This window comes from Mus caroli, unplaced genomic scaffold, assembly GCF_978045245.1.
Source record: "Mus caroli unplaced genomic scaffold, Mus_caroli_1 scaffold_14, whole genome shotgun sequence".
Classification (NCBI taxonomy): Eukaryota; Metazoa; Chordata; class Mammalia; order Rodentia; family Muridae; genus Mus; species Mus caroli.
Window position 1 is genome coordinate 77,170,522 of NW_028227269.1, and position 23,410 is coordinate 77,193,931.

Sequence of the window (23,410 nt, forward strand, 5' to 3'; positions counted from 1 at the left end):
CAATAGGCTTTTGAAAACATTTGCTGAGATTAGTAGTATCTGTCTCTAATTCCACAAGGAAAATGCTATGACAGGGCCTGAGGGAGGATCTTGGATTCAAAGCCTGCCTCGGCTACATAAATAGGTAACAAGACCTTTTGGGAGGGGCAAAGAAGGAAGGAATCACAAATCCCCAATGTGGTGTTGGGGCAGGAGGTATGACAAAAGATCAAGAAGCTAAGAATAAAAGACTAATTGAGAAGCTAATGAAATAAACATTTATTTTCATAATTCTTAAGAATCTAAGATTTAGGAGACTGCATTAGTTAGGGAAGCAGAAAACCGGCCTGAGTAGGACCACAGGCCTCTTCCGGCCGGACCAGCACCAGAATCAACCAATCAAGGAGCTGGTTCTTTGAGAAAATCAACAAGATAGATAAACCCTTAGCCAGACTCACTAGAGGGCACAGGGAAAGCATCCTAATTAACAAAATCAGAAATGAAAAGGGAGACATAACTACAGATCCTGAAGACATCCAAAACACCATCAGATCCTTCTACCAAAGGCTATACTCAACAAAACTGGAGAACCTGGATGAAATGGAGAAGTTCCTTGACAGATACCAGGTACCAAAGTTGAATCAAGATCAGGTTAATGATCTAAACAGCCCTATATCCCCCAAAGAAATAGAAGCAGTCATTTATAGTCTCCCAACTAAAAAAAGCCCAGGACCAGATGGGTTTAGTGCAGAGTTCTATCAGACCTTCAAAGAAGATCTAATCCCAGTTCTTCACAAACTATTCCACAAAATAGAAACAGAAGGTACTCTACCCAACTCATTCTATGAAGCCACAATTACTCTGATACCTAAACCACAAAAAGACCCAACAAAGATAGAAAACTTCAGACCAATATCCCTTATGAATATTGATGCAAAAATCCTCAATAAAGTTCTTGCTAACCGAATCCAAGAACACATCAAAACAATCATCCATCCTGACCAATTAGGTTTCATCCCAGGGATGCAGGGATGGTTCAATATACGGAAATCCATCAACGTAATCCAGTATATAAACAAACTCAAAGACAAAAACCACATGGTCATCTCGTTAGATGCGGAAAAAGCATTTGACAAGATCCAACACCCATTCATGATAAAAGTCTTGGAAAGATCAGGAATTCAAGGCCCATACCTAAACATGATAAAAGCAATCTACAGCAAACCAGTAGCCAACATCAAAGTAAATGCTGAGAAGCTTGAAGCAATCCCTCTAAAATCAGGGACTAGACAAGGCTGTCCACTTTCTCCATACCTATTCACCAGAGAACTCCTAAGCCTGATAAACAGCTTCGGTGAAGTAGCTGGATATAAAATTAACTCAAACAAATCAATGGCCTTTCTCTACACAAAGAATAAACAGGCTGAGAAAGAAATTAGGGAAACAACACCCTTCTCAATAGTCACAAATAATATAAAATATCGTGGCGTGACTCTAACTAAGGAAGTGAAAGATCTGTATAATAAAAACTTCAAGTCTCTGAAGAAAGAAATTATAGAAGATCTCAGAAGATGGAAAGATCTCCCATGCTCATGGATTGGCAGGATCAACATTGTAAAAATGGCTATCTTGCCAAAAGCAATCTACAGATTCAATGCAATCCCCATCAAAATTCCAAATCAATTCTTCAACGAATTAGAAAGTGCAATCTGCAAATTCATCTGGAATAACAAAAAACCTAGGATAGCAAAAACTCTTCTCAAGGATAAAAGAACCTCTGGTGGAATCACCATGCCTGACCTAAAGCTTTACTACAGAGCAATTGTGATAAAAACTGCATGGTACTGGTATAGTGACAGACAAATAGACCAGTGGAATAGAATTGAAGACCCAGAAATGAACCCACACACCTACGGTCACTTGATCTTCGACAAGGGAGCTAAAAACATCCAGTGGAAGAAAGACAGCATTTTCAACAAATGGTGCTGGCACAACTGGTTGTTAACATGTAGAAGAATGCGAATCGATCCATTCCTATCTCCTTGTACTAAGGTCAAGTCTAAGTGGATCAAGGAACTTCACATAAAACCAGAGACACTGAAACTTATAGAGGAGAAAGTGGGGAAAAGCCTTGAAGATATGGGCACAGGGGAAAAATTCTTGAATAGAACAGTAATGGCTTGTGCTGTAAGATGGAGAATTGACAAGTGGGACCTCATGAAACTGCAAAGCTTCTGCAAGGCTAAAGACACCATCAATAAGACAAAAAAAACCACCAACAGATTGGGAAAGGATCTTCACCTATCCTAAATCAGATAAGGGACTAATATCCAATATATATAAAGAACTCAAGAAGGTGGACTCCAGAAAGTCAAATAACCCCATTAAAAAATGGGGCTCAGAACTGAACAAAGAATTCTCACCTGAGGAATACCGAATGGCAGAGAAGCACCTGAAAAAATTTTCAACATCCTTAATCATCAGGGAAATGCAAATCAAAACAACCCTGAGATTCCACCTCACACCAGTCAGAATGGCTAAGATCAAAAATTCAGGTGACAGCAGATGGTGGAGAAAGTGGAACACTCCTCCATTGTTGGTGGGATTGCAAGCTTGTACAACCACTCTGGAAATCAGTCTGGCGGTTCCTCAGAAAATTGGACATAGTACTACCGGAGGATCCAGCAATACCTCTCCTGGGCATATATCCAGAAGATGTCCCAACCGGTAAAAAGGACACATGCTCCACTATGTTCATAGCAGCCCTATTTATAATAGCCAGAAGCTGGAAAGAACCCAGATGTCCCTCAACAGAGGAATGGATACAGAAATTATGGTACATTTACACAATGGAGTACTACTCAGCTATTAAAAAGAATGAATTTATGAAATTCCTAGCCAAATGGATGGACCTGGAGGGCATCATCTTGAGTGAAATAACACAATCACAAAAGAACTCACACAATATGTATTCACTGATAAGTGGATATTAGCCCAAAACTTAGGATACCCAAGATATAAGATACAATTTGCTAAACACATGAAACTCAAGAAGAATGAAGACCAAAGTGTGGACACTGTGCCCCTTCTTAGAATTGGGAACAAAACACCCAGGGAAGGAGTTACAGAGACAAAGTTCGTAGCTGTGATGAAAGGATGGACTATTTAGAGACTGCCGTATCCAGGGATCCATCCCATAATCAGCTTCTAAACGCTGACACCATTGCATACACTAGCAAGATTTTGCTGAAAGGACCCAAATATAGCTGTCTCTTGTGAGACGATGCCGGGGCCTAGCAAACACAGGAGTGGATGTTCACAGTCAGCTATTGGATGTATCACAGGGATCCCAATGGAGAAGCTAGAGAAAGTACCCAAGGAGCTAAAGGGATCTGCAACCCTATTGTCAGAACAACATGATGTACTAACCAGAACCCGGGAGCTCTTGTCTCTAGCCGCATATGTATCGAAAGATGGCCTAGTCGGCCATCAATGGAAAGAGAGGCCCATTGGACTTGCAAACTTTATATGCCCCAATATAGGGGAATGCAAGGGCCAAAAGAATGGGAATGGGTGGGTAGGGAAGTGGGGGGCACTATGGGGGACTTTTGGGATAGCATTGGAAATGTAACTGAGGAAAATATGTAATAAAAATATTAAAAATTTTAAAAAAAAGAATCTAAGATTTAGCTGAACATGGTGTTGCACACTTTTAACCCAGCACTTGGGAAGCAGAGGCAGGCATATCTATGTGAGTTTCAGGCCAGCTTGGTCTATATAGCAAGTTCCATAACAGCCAGGGCTGCTAGTGAGATCCTGTCTCAAAAAAGAAAGGAAAGAATTCAAAGTTTTTCATGGAGGATGGTCATCTTGAAAATACTTCAGTCTTGAAGAAGGGCAATGCTTCAGCAGGTCACTAAAAGAAAACATTTTTTTTTCTGTTGTAATATATCATTACCCAGAACTTCCTAGCAAAATGACTTAAAATTGAGAGAAAACATTTTCATGAAAGAACCCCAGAAGTGAAACTGATTTTTATATTACTCCAATGAATCTCTAAAAACTGCTACATATTTCCAAAAAAGTAACAAAAATAAGAACTTTAGAAATTGAAAACTGAGTTTAAAAGAACAATAGAAAATATGGAAGCAGATAAAACAAATATGATAAAGTCTTAGCATATATAAATAAAGTTCAAGAAGAAAACATGAGCATAAGTGTGTGTGTGTGTGTGTGTGTGTGTGTGTGTGTGTGTGTGTGTGTGTGTGTTTTAGATAAGTTATCACACTGAACCTGGAGCTTACCAGGCTAGGTTTACTGGCCAGCTCCAAGGTTCTTCCTGTCTCTGCCTCCTCAGAGCTAGAATTACAAGTACCTACAGTAGAGCCTCACTTTTCTACGTGGGAGAGGAGAATACAAAGTCAGCTCCTCAAGTTTGTATAGCAATCAGTTTACTGCCTGAACTTTCTCCCCAGCCCTGACAAAGAATTTTCAAAACTAACAAAAGACAAGCCAGAGATTTCCAGGAGCTACAAAGAAACCATACCTGGGTAATCCTGGCCAAAGTACTGAAAATCCTTAACAACAACCAATCTCACCAAAGCACTCCACCTCAAAAGGAAAGACAAAACTAACAGAAATCATTTCAACATAAATGAGAGAACCCAGAAAACAATAAAATAGCACTTTCAACGTTCAGGAATTTTACTGCCAATACAGAACTTATATCCAGAAAAATAGTCCTTTGAAAAACGAAGGTAAGGGAGAAAGAAGCCTAGTCTAGTCACGTGTTTACCCTGCAGGTATAAAGATTGACTGTAGAAACAAAGGATTGTAAATGATTACTAGTACAGGACTCTTAGATATGGCGTTTAATAAAAATCAAGACTTTGTTCTAAAAATCAAAATATGCTCAAGTATTAGAAAATGAATTGCAGCTGGGTGGTTGCACCTGCCTTTTATCCCAGGACTCTGTAAACAGACAGGCAGATAGCTGTGAATTCAAGGCCATCCTGGTCTACACAGCAAATTCTAGGATAGCCAGGGCTACACAGAGAAACCCTGTCTTTTTTTTCTTTTCTTTTCTTTTTTTTAAAACATGCCCCATCCCCATGAAAAAAGAAAGGAGGAAAAGAAGACAGGAAGTTAGTTTGTCTGACATGTCTCAAAGGACCTCACTCCTGCAGAGATGAGGGCATTGCTAGAATGTGTTTAACCTACCAGAGGCTGACTCAACCTCCTCCAGAAACCATCAGTTGTCCATAGTTCTTCAGTTAGGGGCAGGCTCATAAATCCATTCCCATTCTGTGATACAATGTTGACTTGTTGGCTTCTTCATATGAGTTGAGGTCTTATTCAGGCTACCACAAGAGCTGAGCTCATGAGTATGTCAGTCCTGACATGAGCAGAAGACACAGTATCACTCTGTCCATCCTGACTCTGGCTCTTAGGATCTTTAGTACTGCTACTTTTGCAGTGGTCCCTGAGCCTGAAGAAGGGGTGTGATATAGACAGTCCATTTGCTGCTGTACCCTATAACATTTGTACCACTATTGTAACTGTGCCATGCCAGCCATAACTTTTAGAGGCTTATTTAATGGTCTTTCTTGGTCATAAAATTTTATCTCAGGGACAAAAACTCATCAATTAAAACATTACTATTGTTATTCTAGTTATTATCTGGCTTCCTCTACTAAACTAAAATTTTCTTTATGCTTTTATTTTTAAGAAAAAGTGTTACTATTTAGCACAGGCTGGCCTTGAACTTGTGATTCTCCTATGTCCTTCTCTTAGGTGCTAGGATTACTGGTATTACGGCACTGCCTCTGCCTCTACAATGTGCTTTCTAGAAAAGCAGGGAAATTGTCTCTTTAGTTTGGGTTATATCCCCTTGAGCCTCTACATACACAGAGCACCCCAAAAATAATTATTAAATGAGTAAGAGAGTGAGTGAGGAATGAATAGTTGAGATTAGCACATCATTAAAATAACAAAGATGATCTTTTTTATCATAAATCAATTTTATTGTCATTAATGTGTTAAAAGTCTGATACTAAAATGTTTGAAAATAAAATGACTGTTTTTAATATTTGCAGGACTATCTCAAGCAGGTGCTGGACATTGATCTTCATGCTCAGATCCATTTTGGCAGAGTTTTTATGAAGCCAGGGTATGAAAATACTTTTATCTACTATATTAGGTTATTTGGATTGCTTTAACTAATCAAGTCTTAAATTCTTTGTATTATACTTTTTATTATGGGTTTCTTATTTTAATAAAGAAAATATTTTACTACTAGAATACTTTTCACATGTGCAGTTCCAGTTTGAAATAAGATTTCATCTTATGAATCAATGAGTTTGGTAGAAACAAAGCAAAGACATTTTCTAACTTTGTTTCCTTTGTAATTACGGTGTTCAGTGCCTTTCCCTCTTTTTCTCCCCATACCTTCATTCTCTCTTAAAATAGTTTAGCATGAAAATTCTCAAATATATAGGGAAGTAGAAAAACACTGAGCCCAACCACATGTCCATTACTGAAGTCAGTAACTACCAGCATGCATTTGCATTTGCTTCACCAATTCCCAATCTCATTTTGGGGGAAAAGTGGCTAGGATGTTTTAAAGCTAGTTTTAGACATGTCATTTTGATAGGTCATAAGAACAAGAACATTGTCTTTCTTAAGTACAATAATATAGTCTTTTCAAAGAAAATAAATTTTTGCATTATTATCTAATATCTAAAATGTCAAGAAAAAATGCTTTTTGTTTTATAATTGTTCTAATTTGTGATTCAAGTAAAGTCCATTTGTTGCTCTTAGTAATTAAATCTCTATTAAATGTTTATTTCTCCCTGAATCTTTGTTATTAGATTTGGGGCTCAGGGGTGGTAGTGGTGGTGGTTATCTTGGTGTGTTTTTTGTTTTGTTTTCTTTTGTTTTTTATTTTTGCCATTGACTTGTTGGAGAAAATAGATCACTATGACATATCTAGTAGATAGAATGATTGCTTCCTTGGGTTGTATTGAACATGTTTCTCTATCTGTTACCCGTATAACTTAGATTCAGATTCAGTTGCTTTCTTTCTTCACATAAAAACTTCATAATGGTGTTTAACATTGCTTCCCATTAGTGAAATAACCATACAAGATTTTCACATTTCCTAAAACTAGAAAGAACTGGTGGGAGAAGGTCCTATAATGGTTAATCCTCAAAAATACCCAATAGTTATATTCATAAAGCACACATAGTCTTCAGGCAATAAAGCTACCATCTTAGATCCTGGCACTGAGTAAATCTAAGCACCTATTCATGCCTCAGTGTGTGTGAGAGTGTTTTAGCACATGTCCCAGGAAACAGTAACCCTGCTTTAATTCACAGTTATTCTCTGATGGGGCTCATATGAACTGTGAGAAAACGTGGCATGGGAGCTTAGCATCATTGTAAGTTAAATACCAGCCTAGCCTGGCAGTGGTGACGCACGCCTTTAATCCCAGCACTTGGGATGCAGAGGCAGGTGGATTTCTGAGTTCGAGGACAGCCAGGGCTATACAGAGAAACCCTGTAAACCAATAAATAAATACCAGCCTAAAGTCACCAAGGTTTGTTAGTACTGGGTTTCAGTTCTAGGGCAAGGATGAGGCTTTACCCCCATAATTTAGCCTTATTTAGTACAGAGATAAGATTATCCCTAAAGGACCTAGAAGAATGGCTCAGCCATTAACAGCTCAAGCTGTTCTTGCAGAGGACCTGCATTCAGTTCCCAATGCCTACATGGTGTTCACAACCATCTGCAACCCTGGTTCCAGGAGAATCCAACACTCTCTTCTGGCCTATGCAAGCACAAGGCATGCACATGGTGCACAGACATAAATGCAAGCAAAACACTCATTTACATAAAATAAATCTTAAAAAAAATTAACCCTATGGTGTTCTCCTCAATTTCATAAGATCCTTGGCAGTATATGTCTGTATGCCCTAATGTGTGCCCCAATTGCAGGAAAAACCTTTTTGTTTTTGAAACTATGGGATTTGGATCATTCTATTAAGAATAGCATTTTGGGCCAGGTGATCATAGCCCATACCTTTGCTCCCAACACACAGGAAGCAGAAGCAGATGGATCTCCAAGTTCAAGGCCAGCCTGGTGTACTGACAGAGTTCTAAGACAGCCAGACTACACAGAAAAGCCCTGCTTGGAAAAATCCACAAAAATATATTAAAAATTAAAAAAAAAAAAACTTTTGGGCCATCGAGACAGCTTTGTGAGTAAACAAGCCTGATGACCAGAGTTCAATCTCCAGAACCAGTATGGTAGAAGGGAAGAGAAAGAGCCTGAGTCCTGCAGAGTTCTCTGACTTCCACATCATTTACATAGACAAGAACAAAACAACTAAATAACAGCCTGTCATATGCTAATGTTATATACTGAGCATTTCCCCAGTGCTTTTGAACAGAGGTGATTTGGTCAGAGCACAGAAGACATCCCCAAAGCATGTCACTGTCTTTCTCCTCTCAAACATAGATTTGGTTTTTTCCCTTTGTGGGAAAGTCACTGATATTACTTGTTTCCAGCTGTGGAGAATTAAGCAGAACTTGTGGTGGTGATGTTTGCATCCTGGGGTCCTAGTTTCCCACTCTCAGTTTAGGGAGTGCTTCATTTACACATATTTCTCTTTCTCCCTTAAAATCCTTTCACTTTGGGACCACAATCAAAGTCTAAATGCTGTTAACTCTGATTTCAGAATAAGCAGTATGTGTTGAATTCTAAGAAATGGCTTTCCAGACTAACACACTTCCAGCAACAAGATACTTATAATAGTAATGACTGAGTATAAAATGTTCTGTTGTAAATAGATCTTTTTTGAGTTTGCACCTTTGGAGAAATTACCTCTTTCGGGTTTAAAAGAAAATTTAAAGTGCCCTTATAATTGATATTGACTTTAAATACAATTATCCATGAAGTAATTTGCCACAACAGAGTGGCTTAGAAATTTAAGTGATCTTCCCTTAGCTGGCTAGAATATTATACTTATCTTAATATAAGAGCTTGTGGGTTATTTGTTCTACTCACTGTTGGAACAAAAAGAAAACAGAAAAGCAAATAAGTTAGCTTTGCCCTTTCCACATACAGCACACTCCAAATATAATTGTCTTTAATTTTAAAGAAAAAGATACTCAGGCAACTGGAGATGGCTTAGTCAGTAAAGCCCCACAGCACAAGCGCGGCGATCTGAGTTGGGATCCCCAGTACCACGTCAAACAGAGTAAACAGTAATGAGTGAATGGTCTGGTTTTGTTGGTTGGTTAGTTTTGGTTTTTTTAAGACAAGGTTTTTCTGTGTAGCCGTGGCTGTCCTGGAACTTGCTTTGTTTGCCTCAGAGGTAGGCCTGCCTCTGCCTCCAGAGTGCTGGGATTAAAGGCATGTGCCACCACTGACTGCCCAACTGAAAGGACTGTTTTTAAAGATCAACCCAAGAAGCCAGTGAGATGGATCAGCAGGGAAAGGCACTTGCTGTCAAGACTAATAACCTAAGTTTGATTTCCCCATATGGAAGAAAGGACTCCTACAAGTGGTTCTCTGACTTCCATACATGAGTTGTAGCACACACACACTCCCACAGTAAATAAGTTTAAAAAAATTAAAGATCAACATGCAAAAATGGCCCTTCAAAATAAAACCATAATTTAGTGCATAAAATAATTAAATTTTGCCTCTCGGGAAGTTTTAGTGCTTCCTGAGAAGTTTGCATCACCTAAGTTTGATTCATATATAAATTTTACAGCCAAATTCTATGTGACAACAGGAAAAAAAATCACTGTCCTCAACTACCTACCCATACCACGCAGCCCTCTTAAATGTCCCATGGAAGTTTATGTCAGATATTTGGAAAAGGTTGCTTTAACTTTGTTCTAGCCACAGAATTTGATTTATCTAGTTCAAAATCATATTTGATAAGTGAAAGGGTTTTTTATGGTTATTGCTGAGGGTTGTTTTTAGAAGATAAGGGGCTGGAGAGATGCCTCTTTAGTTAAGAGCACTGGCTGCTCTTGCAGGGGACTCAGGTGGCTAGTACCCACATGGTTCCTCACAGCCATCCATAACTTAAATTCCAGAGGATCCAATGCATCCCTCTGACCTCCTCAGTCACTGCATGTATGTGGTACACATGCACACATGCAGGAAAATACTCATACACATAAAATAAAAAATAAATCTTTTAAAAATAATTAAGATCAGAGATATTTATCTTGAACAAAGACATTTAGATATGAATTATCAGGTAGTATCCTGATAATAAGAGGAGAGTTTTATTTCTCCAACAAAAATACTATAAATATCACTGAGTAAAAGGATATAGAACATGTTCCTGTGGCACTGACAAAAAATAAATAAATAAGGTACAGAAAATTAGAAGTTTGGATACTTGAAAGCAGATGTTAGTAAAGCGGTTGATTTACAAGTAGGAAGGTTTAACGACAAGTCCACAGGAGAGTATTTTATATGGTAAGTGAATCATTCAGCACGAAAACTAGAGCACTCAAAGTTACCTCTTCTGTTACTTAGCAATCACAAACAAGAACACTCTTTTTTGTTTCTAGCTTGCCAACAACATTTGCAACTTTGGATATTGATGGTGTAAGAAAAATTATTTTTGCACTACCAGGTAAGGATCATCAAAATTATTTTCTCCTTTTTCTAGAAAAATGACCAAAAAACTTTTGGACTTCTCATATAGCCAACTTCTAATCAGCATCACTTGATTTATAATCTGAATGGCCTTACTTATTGGCAAATCGCTTAGTTTCTCTGCTTCACCTATAAAATGGACTGATACCTAGTCAAACCAGAATATTCTTCCAGGGCACAGTCCTTACCCTCAGAGGTTAACAAAATATAAGTGGGAAGTCTAATGAGATCTCACAACAGGAAGTACAGTCAATCATTCAAATACCAGATCACATAGTATAAGGTGTGCCAGTGCATATCTGTAATTCTAGCACTAAGGTGGCTGAGGCAGGGTGATCATGAAATAAGGCTAGCCTGGGCTATATAACGAGACATTGTCTTAATGCAAACACTTACAACAATATTTCTGGTATTAAAAAATTTAAGATGGTTAGGGCCAGGGGACAGGTACCAGTGACTACATAACACCAGTGTGACATCAGCATCACCACCTAATCCCCACGTGAGCAGAAACACATGTGTTCAGACAGAGCAAAAGCAAGGTGGCCCAGTTTCCAAGAATTTATTAATTCTGCTTTTATTATTTTCAGCCATGTATCTTAAGTCTTTATGAATCTTGATAAACTGTAAAGTGATTTAGAACTTTATGTATCTATTTGCTACTTTGTAATTTTACAAGTATCCTTTAATTGTGCCTATAATTCCAAAACTGGGGAGGCTGAAGCAGGGAAATCACTATAGCTTCAAAGACCAAAAAAATTAATTACTCACCAATATTATTATTTATTTTTAAATCCCAAGCCAGTCTTACCTATAAAAAGTAAGACTTAGTCTAAAAAAATAAAATCCAGTAATAATTCTCAAGTCCCTATTTTGTTAACACCAATTCCTTCAGAAAAGTAAGTACTTATCCTTTCAGACTCACAAATATCATGGGTTTCAGAGATTTTTTTATATTCAGTAAATCTCAAAATAAAATTATTAAAAAAAGAAGCAGGCAGAAGAACTTTAAGCCTTAACATTTTAAACACTATCCATAAGCATAAAAATAGACTTGTGTCATATAGAAAATAATAAGACGACATGAAAGCAAAGCAACCTCAAAATGTATCTGTGTCATACGACTAAACCTAGGACCTTTAATATTCCCTCTGAGACTCTGAAATCCATTGTATGAAAAAATAAACAACTCTTCTAGCTTCATTTTACCTAGCAAAAGAGACTGCTTGTTCCATAGGTGTGATTTAACATACAGATTAGACCATCAGTGATAATAGAACAAAGATTATTATGCTGGAACCCATTTCTGATGAAATGTAAATGTTCATAGAAACTACAATATTAAAAGCCTTCTTCAAATCACTGATTTTATTTGAAACACCTTCCATTGAGCCTGACCGTCAGTCCTGCACATAGGAAAGGCGCTCCACTTAAAAGGGTTTTCAGTTTCTAGAGTATATTTATGCTTTACTAAAGGCTATACACTTAAAGGTCTTCACCAGTCTTAACAAGTTATAGCCAATTTTATAGTTTTACATATTTTAATTTTTTAACTTTTTAAAATTACATGTGCAGTAAGTAAAAAAATTGGAAATTGGGGCTGGCAAACGGCTTAGTGCATTAAGGTACCTGCAACAAAGCCTGACAACCAACTCAAGAGAGAGAGAGAGAGAGAGAGAGAGAGAGAATTCCAACAAGTTGTCCTGTGACCTTAATGTATGTATTATGGCACACTGGTACATGAGTGAAGGCATGCACGCACACACATACACACACTCATACATACTTTCTTTCTCTCTCATAAATTAAATTAAAATTTAAAACTTCTTTATAAAAACTTAGAAAATATAGATAAGGATAAAGAAATGTTATTTATTATCACAACTACCAATCAGAAACAATCACATTTTACTAATTATTAATCTGTCCAATTATATTTATTCTATGGAACAATTCATTTTTAAAATATTATAGCTGGTGAGATGTCTCAGCAGATAAAGGTGCCTGCTGCCAACCATGACTACCTGATTTTAATCCCCCAGACCTACATGTTAGATGGAGAAAACCAACTCCTCCAACTTGTCCTCTGACCTCCATGTGCATATCAGAACATGGGTGCACATGTGCTCTCACACACTGATTAAATAAATAAATGTAATTTTTAATTATAAAACTAAAGAATTATAGCAATTTTACAATCATTTCATAATTTTATTTTTTTACAGTCCAGTCCACCCTCCCACAGTTCCTTTTCCCATTCCTCCTCCGCCCCTGTCTACAAGAGGATGTCTCCACCCCACCCCACTAGACCTCCCCACTCCCTGGGGCCTCAAGTCTCTCGAGGGTTAGGCTCATCTTCCATCACTGAGGCTGTGTGTGTATGTTACGTATGTTTTCAGGTGCCTTCACAGGCCAGAAGAGGTGGATAAAACCAGATATATAGATGCTGGTGAAATCCAGAGGATCACTAAGAAACATCGTGAAAACTTGCATTATAGTGACTGTCTAAATATTTATAGAAAAGGCCTTTAACAAAGCCATTATGAGAAAAGCCATGAGATTAGGAAGAAGAAAATATGTCAATATATGACAAATCTATAGTCAACATTCTACGAAATGGATTAAAGCTAACGTATGCTCTTAACTCCAGAATGAGACAAGGTATCCACTCTTATTCATCATACTGCTTGGAAGTTTTAGCCAGAGCAGAGGCAGGAGAAAGAAAGAAAAGTGATACAAATTGGAAATAAGGGAATCAAATTAAACTGGTTTGTAGATGAAAATGTCCCTATACTTAAACACCCTAAGGGCTCCACTTGAAAACTCTTGACCCTGGTAAATTTAGCAATGTAGGATACAAATATCTATACTTACTATGTACTGTAATGAATATGCTGAGAAAGAAATCAGAAGAAAAAACATTCACAATTGCTTCCAAAGATCACACACACACACCTAGGAATTAAGCCTAGCTAGGACAATGAAAGACCTCCACAATGAAAACTTTGAAGCACTGAAGAAGGAAATTGAAAACACTAGAAGGTGGAAAAACAGCCCATGTTCATTGATTGACAGACAGAGAAAACCCCCATGTTACTGAAAGTGACCTACACAGTAAATGCAATTTTCATTGAATTCTAATGACATTCTTCACAGAATCTGAGGAGAGGGAGGGGGGTGTCCTAAAGTTTAAATGGAAATAGAAACTTCAAATACCCAAAGCAACCCTGAGCCAAAAGAGCAACGTTGGAGATATTGCATTATACATGATTTCAAATTACAATACAAAAAGCCACAGTGATGCCATCATCCTGGCATCAAAGACAGACACGCGGGCCTAGGAAGATGGCTTGGCGGTTTAAGCACTTACCACATAATCAAAACCAGAGTTCAGATCCCTAGTAGTAACTGCCTTGTAGATGTGCGGCTCACCTGTAATTCCAGCCTCATAAGACAGATGAGATCACTAGAGAATGCTGGCTGTTGAGACCAGCCACAGGCTTTGGATAAGAAACCAGTGGAAAATTTACTAAAGAAGGTTCCTGGTAACAATCTCAGACCTACACACACACACACACACACTAACGTACATATGTGTTCCCCCAAGTACACTAGCATACATTTATACACAGATACACTCTACATAAAAAGAACAAGACAAAAAGAGCCTAGATACATAGAACAATAGAATAACATAGAGGACTCAAGAGTAAACCCATAGAGCTACAGCCAATTGATTTATTCTATTACTTTAAATTATGTGTAAACAAGTGTGTGTGCATATGGATATGAGCATTGTGAATGCAGGTGTCAGAGACCAGAGGTGTCTGATCTGCTGGAGCTGGAGTTACAGACTACTGTGAGCTCTCTGGTGTGGGTGCTAGGAACCAAACTTCAGTCCTCTGAAAGAGAAGTACATGCTCTTAACCACTGAGCTGCCTCCCCAGCCCTACAGTCAACTGATTTGTGACAAGCAGTCCCAAAAACATATGTTGGAGGAAGAAGGGCCTGTTCAACAAATGGTTCTGAAAAACTGGATATCTATATGTAGAATGTAGATCCCAGCAGAAATGTCAGTACAAAACAGATCAGAAGCCTTAATGGAAGACCTAAAATTTTAAAACTGCTGTGGGAAACAATTCAAGATACAGGCATGGGAAATGACTTTATGACTAGGATGCCTACAACACAGGAAATAATAGCATGAATTGACATACGGGGTTGCATGGAATTAAAAGGCAAAAAGACAGCAAAAGAAACAACAGAGTAGCATCTGACAGGGAACTGATATGTAAATAACTCAAAATGCCAAAATAATCCAGCCAACAAATGGGCAAATGAATTGCACAGACAATTCTCAAAAGAAGGTTAATAGGGAAAAAAATGTTCAACATACCCAACCATCAGAGAAATGCAAAAAAAAAAAAAAAAAATTGCATTGAGCCTAGCAGTGGTGGCTCATGCTTTTAATGCCAGCACTTGGGAGGCAGAGGCAGGCAGATATTTGTGAGTTTGAGGCCAGCCTGGTCTACAGAATGATTTCCAAGACAACCAGGGAATCACAGAGAAACCCTGTCTCTGGAAGGAAGGAACGAAGGAAGACAGCATTGATAATCCATTCATCCCAGTCAGAATGGCTGTCACCAAGAAAATAAAAAACAAATATAATCAAGGATATAAGTTAGCCCGGCTACAGTAAAAAAATCAGTGTGGTGGTCCTGAAAGAGAGAGATGGAAAAATAAAAACAGCATATAACCCAGAATCTAAGTCAGCATGAAACAGAGCCCTTAACAACCATATTCACTATAAAAACACAATTCATGGGGGCCAAGTTATGGACTCAGTCTTGAAGTCCATCAGCAAATGAGCTGGCAGAGAAAACGTGACATATATTGTACAATGGAATGATATTTGAACACAAAGAATAAAATTTCATTTTTAGAAAGCTCAATAAAGTTAGATATCACTATAATAACTAAAATAAGCCAGATTCTGAGAGAATATATATATATATATATATTATATATTTTCTCTGTATGCATAATCTAGAATTAAATCTAGACATTAAAGAAGAAGGAATGCTACTTTTGAAACAGAAACAGCAAAAATGGGGAGAGAGGGAAGAGAGCAGTGATCAGGAGAGTATAATCAAACATGTATGAAAATGTCATAATCCATCCCACTCTTTTGTAGAATGTAAATGTGCCAATAGATGATAAAAATCTCTTAGCTACTGGTACAAGAGAAATGAAGGTGTGGTTTTATCTAGTAATTTGATAACCTGTCCCTGGTCTCTTACCTGTGGACCAAATTAGTGGCATTCGATGAAAGGGAACCTAAACTAAGACAGCACGTTCCCCATTACCATAGCAACACATATCATCACATGCCACCGTATAACAGAATTCAACAGAATTGGCATTTTAGAACTTGCTAAAGAAAACAATGAAGTTCTGTGAATGTGTTTAGTTAGACTAATAGGGTTGGTGGTGCACAACTATAATACCAGCGCTTCGGAGGCTGAATTTGCCTTAAATGCAAGGACAGCCTGATACTAAAATAAAACAAAGTTGCCCAGCTCGAGTACAGCTTGATCTTTACCTAAGGACGCCACACAACAACAAATATCTCTTTTTTTTTTAGCCCTTTTAATGTTTTTCATAGCTACCTTCCTTCTCCTGGAGAGGAATGATAAATTTCTGATATTCTTCAGATAACTTTAAAGAACTTGGTATTTGTCACAGTGTGATCCAGCTGCCATAGGTGCACCCCAGAATTATTTCCTCAGAGTTCTAAGGTGGCAGCAGTGCTGCTCTCTGGTGCCTCTTCCTGCCTTCTGAGTCCCATGGCCTTGTCTCTGACAAGCATACTGCTGGTGACTCTTCTGTTTATAAGGACACCAGTTCTACCTCATTAGGGCCCAATCTTATGTCCTCACTGAATCTGAGTCATCAAAGCCCTGTGCCTCAGATACACTGAGTGCTAGAGCTTCCTTGTGGGAATTGAGGAAGTCAAAGTTCCTACCATAATCTTTTTCATCTTCAAGTCTTTACAAGTTGAGTTATTTGATGCCATTTTTAAAATGTAAAGATAATGATTATCGAGTTTCTTGTCTATATTTTCTTTTATTTATACCATCTTTCTATAGTAAAATTGCTTTAAAAATAACAAGATACATTAAAACTGTTTAATTTAAGCCATAGTTGGCTAGGTAATGGTGGCACAAGTCTTGAATCGCAGCACTCAGGAGACTTAGGTAGATGGATCTCTGTGAGTTCCAGGCTAACATAGTGGGTCTACAGAGTAAGCTCCAGGACAAAGAAGCCATGTCTGAAAAAACCAGAAGTTAAAAAAAAAAAAGGATTGATACCCATTATAAGAGTATGTACGCCGGTTGTGGTGGCGCACACCGGTAGGATTTGCTGAAGGAGGCAGAAGCAGGAGGATCACAAGTTCAAGGCCAGCCTAGGCTACACATTTTGCTGGGCAGTGGTGGCACAGGCCTTTAATCCCAGCACTCGGGAGGCAGAGGCAGGCGGATTTCTGAGTTCGAGGCCAGCCTGGTCTACAGAGTGAGTTCCAGGACAGCCAGGGCTACACAGAGAAACCCTGTCTCAAAAAACCAAAAAAAAGGAGTATGTGCTTCACATGTTCACATGCAGGTAGTCCAGGGTTCAGTGTCTACCAGTTCCATTTCACCCATAACACACACACACACACACACACACAGAGAGAGTTAGTTGGCAATGGCTTCTAGTGCAAGGCACTCAGGAAAGCAGAAATTGTATTAAAAGTTGAGTATCAGATCTTTTTATATTTCCATGGATGACCAAAAGGTTCAGTTCATATCCTCTGTAGCATGTGATATGGTTAACTGGACCTCTATTCTGTCTTTTTTTTTGTTGTGGTGGTTTGGTTTGGTTTGGTTTGGTTTAGTTTGGTTTGGTTTGATTTGGTTTGGTTTGATTTGGTTTGGTTTGGTTTTGAGACAAGGTGTCACTGTGTAGCCCTGGCTGACCTGGAACTCACTCTGTAGACCAGGCTGGCCTTGGACTCAAGAGATTCCCTGCCTCTGCCTCCTGAGTCCTGGGATTAAAGGTGTGTACCACCCAGCTAATCTGCTGTATCATTCTGTTGGATTCAGAGTGACTCAGAAGTAGACTTACGGTCAATCACTTCTGTCATGCCTGAATGTATAAACAGATATAATTATCTGACAAATTTTTATGTGGTATAATATAAATATACACTTGGTTGACTTTCAGGGAATCCTGTATCAGCTGTGGTCACCTGCAACCTCTTTGTTGTACCTGCACTGAGAAAGATGCAGGGTATCTTGGATCCTCGGCCAACCATCATCAAAGCCAGGGTAATGTCTCCTAATGACCATAAACCAAAGCTGAAGCCTGCTAACAATTGCCAATTGGCAAAAATAAATGCCTAGGATTTTAGATTTGTTTTATCATAAATGTATTAATATTCTCTCCTTTGTGGTAGAAACTAGAAAGGGAGATTCACTTTTATTTTCCTCCAACATAAAGAGAAATATCTCAGAAGTCAAAACAGTACTGGCTGTTCTTCCAGAGGACATAGATTTGATTACCAGCACCCACACAGCAGCTCACAACTGTCTGTGACTCTGTCCCAGGGAGTGTGATACCCTCTTCTGATCTTCTCCTCAGGCAGGGTATACACATGGCATACAGACGTACACAGGCAAAACTCACATAAAAATAAATGAAATGTTTTAAAGTTTAAACATACTTAAAAGAATCCAGAGAACAAGGCTTCAAACTTCTTGTGGGTTCTTCTGGTGGGAACAACCCAGCAAACAGAAATTAGCTGGCTCCACTCATTAGATAGACCTGTATGGAATAAGAGGTGAGAGATCATTTCCCCTGGGAAGTTCATAGAGGACAGAAGTTGGCCTGCCTGCTTTTATGCAATTGCTGTTCAAAAAATTCAGAAAGAGCAGTCAAAGGACCAAAAGAATCTGGCACTCAAGGAGGAAAAGATAGACAAACTGTTTAAACAGCACTGGTCAAACAGAGGCCAAGGACTGCAGCAAGTCACGTGGAAGTTAGAGAGCCTTCCTCTACCAGCACGACTAGTCTAACTTGCCACCCAGATAATCAGACATGTTCAGTAGTATTTGTGAATGAATTTATTGACATCATATACTACAGAACCAAGGTAATTCTCAATACTTTAAAAGTAACTTTTAAAGTGACACAATTCTATGATTAGTTGAACAAAGGAATATAAAACATAGAAGAGGAAATAATAAAATGTTATTCAAGACACATAATATAAAAACATATATGACAGCTGGCAGGATAGCTTGGCAGGTAAAGGCATTTGCTGCAAGCCTGACAACCGGAGACCCTGGGACCACATGACTTCCTGGAAGTTGTCCTTTGGCCAGTCACCTCACACACACATGTATGCTGTGGCACTTGCATGTACAGATGGACAAATACACAGAAATTAAAAATGTTTCTGAAACACTAGGCTGTCAACAGGAATAACATTGATACTTTTATTACTGGAGATTTGTGGATGAAAGAAGATAAGACCATCTTGTTTCCCTAAAATATCACTTAAATTCAACTACCTGGGCATAGTGTCCTGTGTCAATCACCCCTCCCCCAGAAAGACCTTTCTTTTGAGTAATCACAAGGAGATAATACCTGGAATGTCTAACAAGGTAAGAAACAGAGATGGAGGGAGAGGGAGGAAAGAAGAAAGGAGGATAGGAAGGCCAGCCATGAATGAAAAATTATGATCCGATCAAAAAGTCAAAGTTTGGCCAGGCATGGTGGCGCGCGCCTTTAATCCCAGCACTCGGGAGGCAGAGGCAGGCGGATTTCTGAGTTCAAGGCCAGCCTGGTCTACAGCGTGAGTTCCAGGACAGCCAGGGCTATACAGAGAAACCCTGTCTCGAAAAAACTAAAAAAAAAAAAAAAAAAGTCAAAGTTTGAACAGTCAGATTTATACAGCAAACCCAGAAATGGATAATTCATTATATTCACACTTGCTAAACTGAGGAAGCAGGGGAAAAAATCCACATGGTTCTAAGAGCCCCATGACTTATCCTCTTCTTGACACTATGTTTATTTCTCATTTTAACATCCACCTCCTTAAAACTGGCTACATAACAGCCATGTACGTCGCTACTGAAATTTAGTACTGGGGAACACGCACACAAATAAATTAAGAGAGAAGTGCAAAATAATTTAGGAGCACTGGGAAACTATGCTTCCTTCAAAGAAAATATAAGCGATACAAAAAAAGCCTATTGAAAAATCATCCTGTAGATAGAGAGGTGAGTAATGCCCAGCGTACATTAAATCTGCAATGAATATTGCTGGGCGGATGGAGATTGAATGTGCTTGTGAGAGCTACCTCCTTTCAGTGTGAAGATATTGCTTCAGTTTCCTGTCTTATAGGTCAGGGTCCTTACAACACGTAACAAGGGACTTTTTCATCTGTCCTTTCCTCCAGTATAAACACTGGCTTCTTAACATTCTTTTTTACCATAGCAACCAGCCCCTGGACTTCCTGTATTAAAAATAAGATGGAAATGACAGAGATAGTAGAATGACAAGGATATTATCTATGCTCACTCTATTTTCTGTAGTTCTGAGATGTGATCAGGGGACCAATTCAAATCTCTTTCCCTCTTCATACTGTAGTTATCGTGTGATGTAAAACTGGACCCTCGCCCAGAATACCACCGGTGTATACTGACTTGGCATCACCAAGAACCACTGCCCTGGGCCCAGAGTACAGGTCAGTCGTTCACACCTGCACACCCACTGGGATCTCCATGCACTCGTTCTGAAAAACGAACCGCAGTTCCAGCTGTGTCAGTCATGTCTTTTCCCTGGTGATAACCAAATGAATAATTGTTTACTTCTCTTTTTGAAAGGTTTGGTGAAATAAATTATTCTTAAACAATGTTTACTTATTTCACTGGACCATATTTTCTAGGTAAACATTTGAAATATGAAATAAAGTATATTTTGATCTATTAATTCAAGCAGCCCTTTGAACATGATGGGTGGGTACAAAAGGAGGGCGTAGTATGTGTTATCCTGAAATGTGAGGAGAAAGCAGAATTTATAATATAATCTTTTTGGACTCTACTATCTTCTAGGTGCTGGTAAATCTTAAGGACAGAGAAGTCTGTGTTGATATTTCAAAGTTCTAGCTCTGAAAAAAGAGCTTTCCATATTAATTTTTTGTCCCCAACTTTTCTAGTTTGCTCGAGTTTTGATTCAACTCCACAAAAACTGTTACCTTTTAATAGAAGCTTCTGTATAAACTGAAAATATCAACAGTGATCCAATTCATGAGCCTTGCCCTCAAAGAGTTCTGCGTACAAGCTGGCCAGTGTGCCTCAGATCTTTTGCATCCTGTTAGAGTTAAATAAGAGAGTTTATAAAGTGACTTGTAGTTTGTCTGGCACCTAAATGGTAGCTACTATTATTGTTGTCCTTAAGCTTATAAAAGGCTTTATTTTTAAAATGTAAATTCACCCTGAAGTGAGAATTTCTGTGGCATTTTGTATGAGGCTATAAAACCCTATTTAATTCTTTTTAAATCTATAGCATTTGTTTTTAAAGTTTTGATGAAGTGAAGGATCTAGGATAAATTTCACCTGGAAAAGGTACTAAAAAGATTGAGCATCTCTCTCCCTCCGTCTTGGAGCCCTGCACTTCCATTTGCTGGCCTGGCCACATGTACACTTCCTGGTGCCTGTGCTGCAGTAATGAGCGTATTTCATTCCAGGTAATCAGATGAGCAGCCGTCTGATGAGCATGCGCAGTGCCAATGGATTATTGATGCTACCTCCAAAGACAGAGCAGTACGTGGAACTTCACAAAGGCGAGGTGGTAGATGTCATGGTCATTGGACGGCTATGATGGTGACCAACAGGAGAAAGTTTTGATGCATGTCCACATATCATTGACTGTATCCTGTAATATGCAACGGCACAGCTAGTTTTTCTGATCTGGATAAAAGTTGATCTGTATAGTCAACATCTTGAACTATATTTCAAATGAAATTTAAATACCTTTTAAAGAAAAAAAAACACCTAAGAATAAATCTCAACAGACAACTCTATTCTGATTATATCAAAGCAAAATTTTCCTTTCTTGCAAATTGCTTTGTGTGTTCAATGCTAGGTCTGATAGCGATAGCTTTTAGTAGACAGCGGTAGGTGCCTGCAGAACTTGTGTTTTTCTCATCTTTAAATACAACTACTTATGCTCTTAATCAAGGCTGTCTGCTTCTTTATACTAGTGTAGGCAACACTTGGATTTCCCTTCTTAGTATGCTTCATAACTGCTTTACAGAGAGCTTTTGCTTGTTCTTTATCATGTATCTCGTGTTTATGTGCACCATGCCAAAAGAGGAGACTGCGCGGAGGCCCCATCCTGCCGCTAGAACCTTCCCTGCTGAGCACCCAGGGAAGGTCTCACCCTAGCAGCCTCAGGCACAGTACTGGCAGGCAGTAACTGGATACCTTTTATTTGAACAAACAAACTGGGGGAAATGCTTCCTTAAGTGCTGACAGCCTTTTTAACCAACACATTTAAAATTGTACAGAACAAAAATAAAATCAAAGACTGATCTTGTACAGATATTAGTGTTACCAGCATTCATGTGGAAATCAAGAGCAAAAACAAAATAATGTTAAACAACTCTGTACCATAACATTTTCTGTAATGATAATGAAACTTAATGAATAAAAAAAATCCTTGATCATTATTTAAAAATGTATTGTGCGGCCTTGTTATTTAGAAAGAGAAGATTGTTGCTCCATCCTGACAGAGTCTGCCTAGGTAAGAGAATGCTTAAAATACTCTAACAAGGTTTCACAGTATGACAGATTGAAATTATGGTCTGATACAACATTGTATCTTAGGTCTTTAGGGAAAAAAAAGTATTGGAGTCTGTTAGTAAGTAAGAGAACTGCCCATCTTCTGGTTTTACTGGTGATGGCTGGATAAAGAGTAAGCACAGCTAGAGGAAAGATGATTTATTGTTTAGGAAAAATTCTTCTCTTAGTTATCAACTTTGGACATGAATAGTTCTTTGAAGTAAAGGAAACAATAAGTTATAGATTAGATAATGTCAGATGAGTGCCTGGTTTGGTTTGGTTTGGTTTGGTTTGGTTTGGTTTGGTTTGGTTTGGTTTGGTTTGGTTTGGTTTCTTCAGGCAGATTCTCCCTGGTTGCCCTGGAACAAGATTCACCTGCCTCCACCATCCACGTGATGAAATTGAAGGGGCGTGCCACCACAGCTGGCATTAGAAATTTATTAAATACTGTTTGAAAAAAATAGAAATGTGGAGGTTTTGTGTTGCCCTTTGAAAGTACACTTTGAGATATCTCTTTTGATAAAAACTTGGAAATATTTTTCAAACCATGTTAACAGAAAGACACTATTTTCTGTAGAGTATGCTTAGTAAATCAGACTAAAAAACAAAGTAACAGATCACAATATCAAAGGCAAGGAAGACCTTGTACTTTTAATGACATTTGCTATTATCAGGGTTAAAGTTAAATGTTCTATTGTTTTTCTTCTGTGTTTACAGCTGAAGAAAAGATGAGTTACTAGAGCTGATGAAAACACATAGTTCTTTATGTTCATTTAAGAAATAAGCACCTAGGGCTGGTGAGATGGCTCAGTGGGTAAGAGGACCCGACTGCTCTTCCAAAGGTCCGGAGTTCAA

The 23,410-nt window shown here is 38.4% G+C and overlaps 1 protein-coding gene across 16 annotated transcripts in view; it reads left to right on the forward strand.

Annotated features, from left to right (window-relative positions):
- Gphn (gephyrin) overlaps positions 1 to 22,451 on the forward strand; it is a 460,638-nt gene extending 438,187 nt beyond the window's left edge. For all 16 annotated transcript variants that reach the window (XM_029484276.2, XM_085830493.1, XM_029484278.2 and 13 more), the window contains 5 exons: positions 6,075 to 6,148; positions 10,577 to 10,641; positions 17,931 to 18,034; positions 20,361 to 20,457; positions 21,460 to 22,451. In XM_029484276.2, coding sequence (XP_029340136.1) covers positions 6,075 to 6,148; positions 10,577 to 10,641; positions 17,931 to 18,034; positions 20,361 to 20,457; positions 21,460 to 21,593 — 474 coding nt within the window. In that variant the 3' untranslated portion in view covers positions 21,594 to 22,451. The remainder of the gene's footprint in view (positions 1 to 6,074; positions 6,149 to 10,576; positions 10,642 to 17,930; positions 18,035 to 20,360; positions 20,458 to 21,459) is intronic.
- The last annotated feature ends 959 nt before the right edge of the window (positions 22,452 to 23,410 follow it).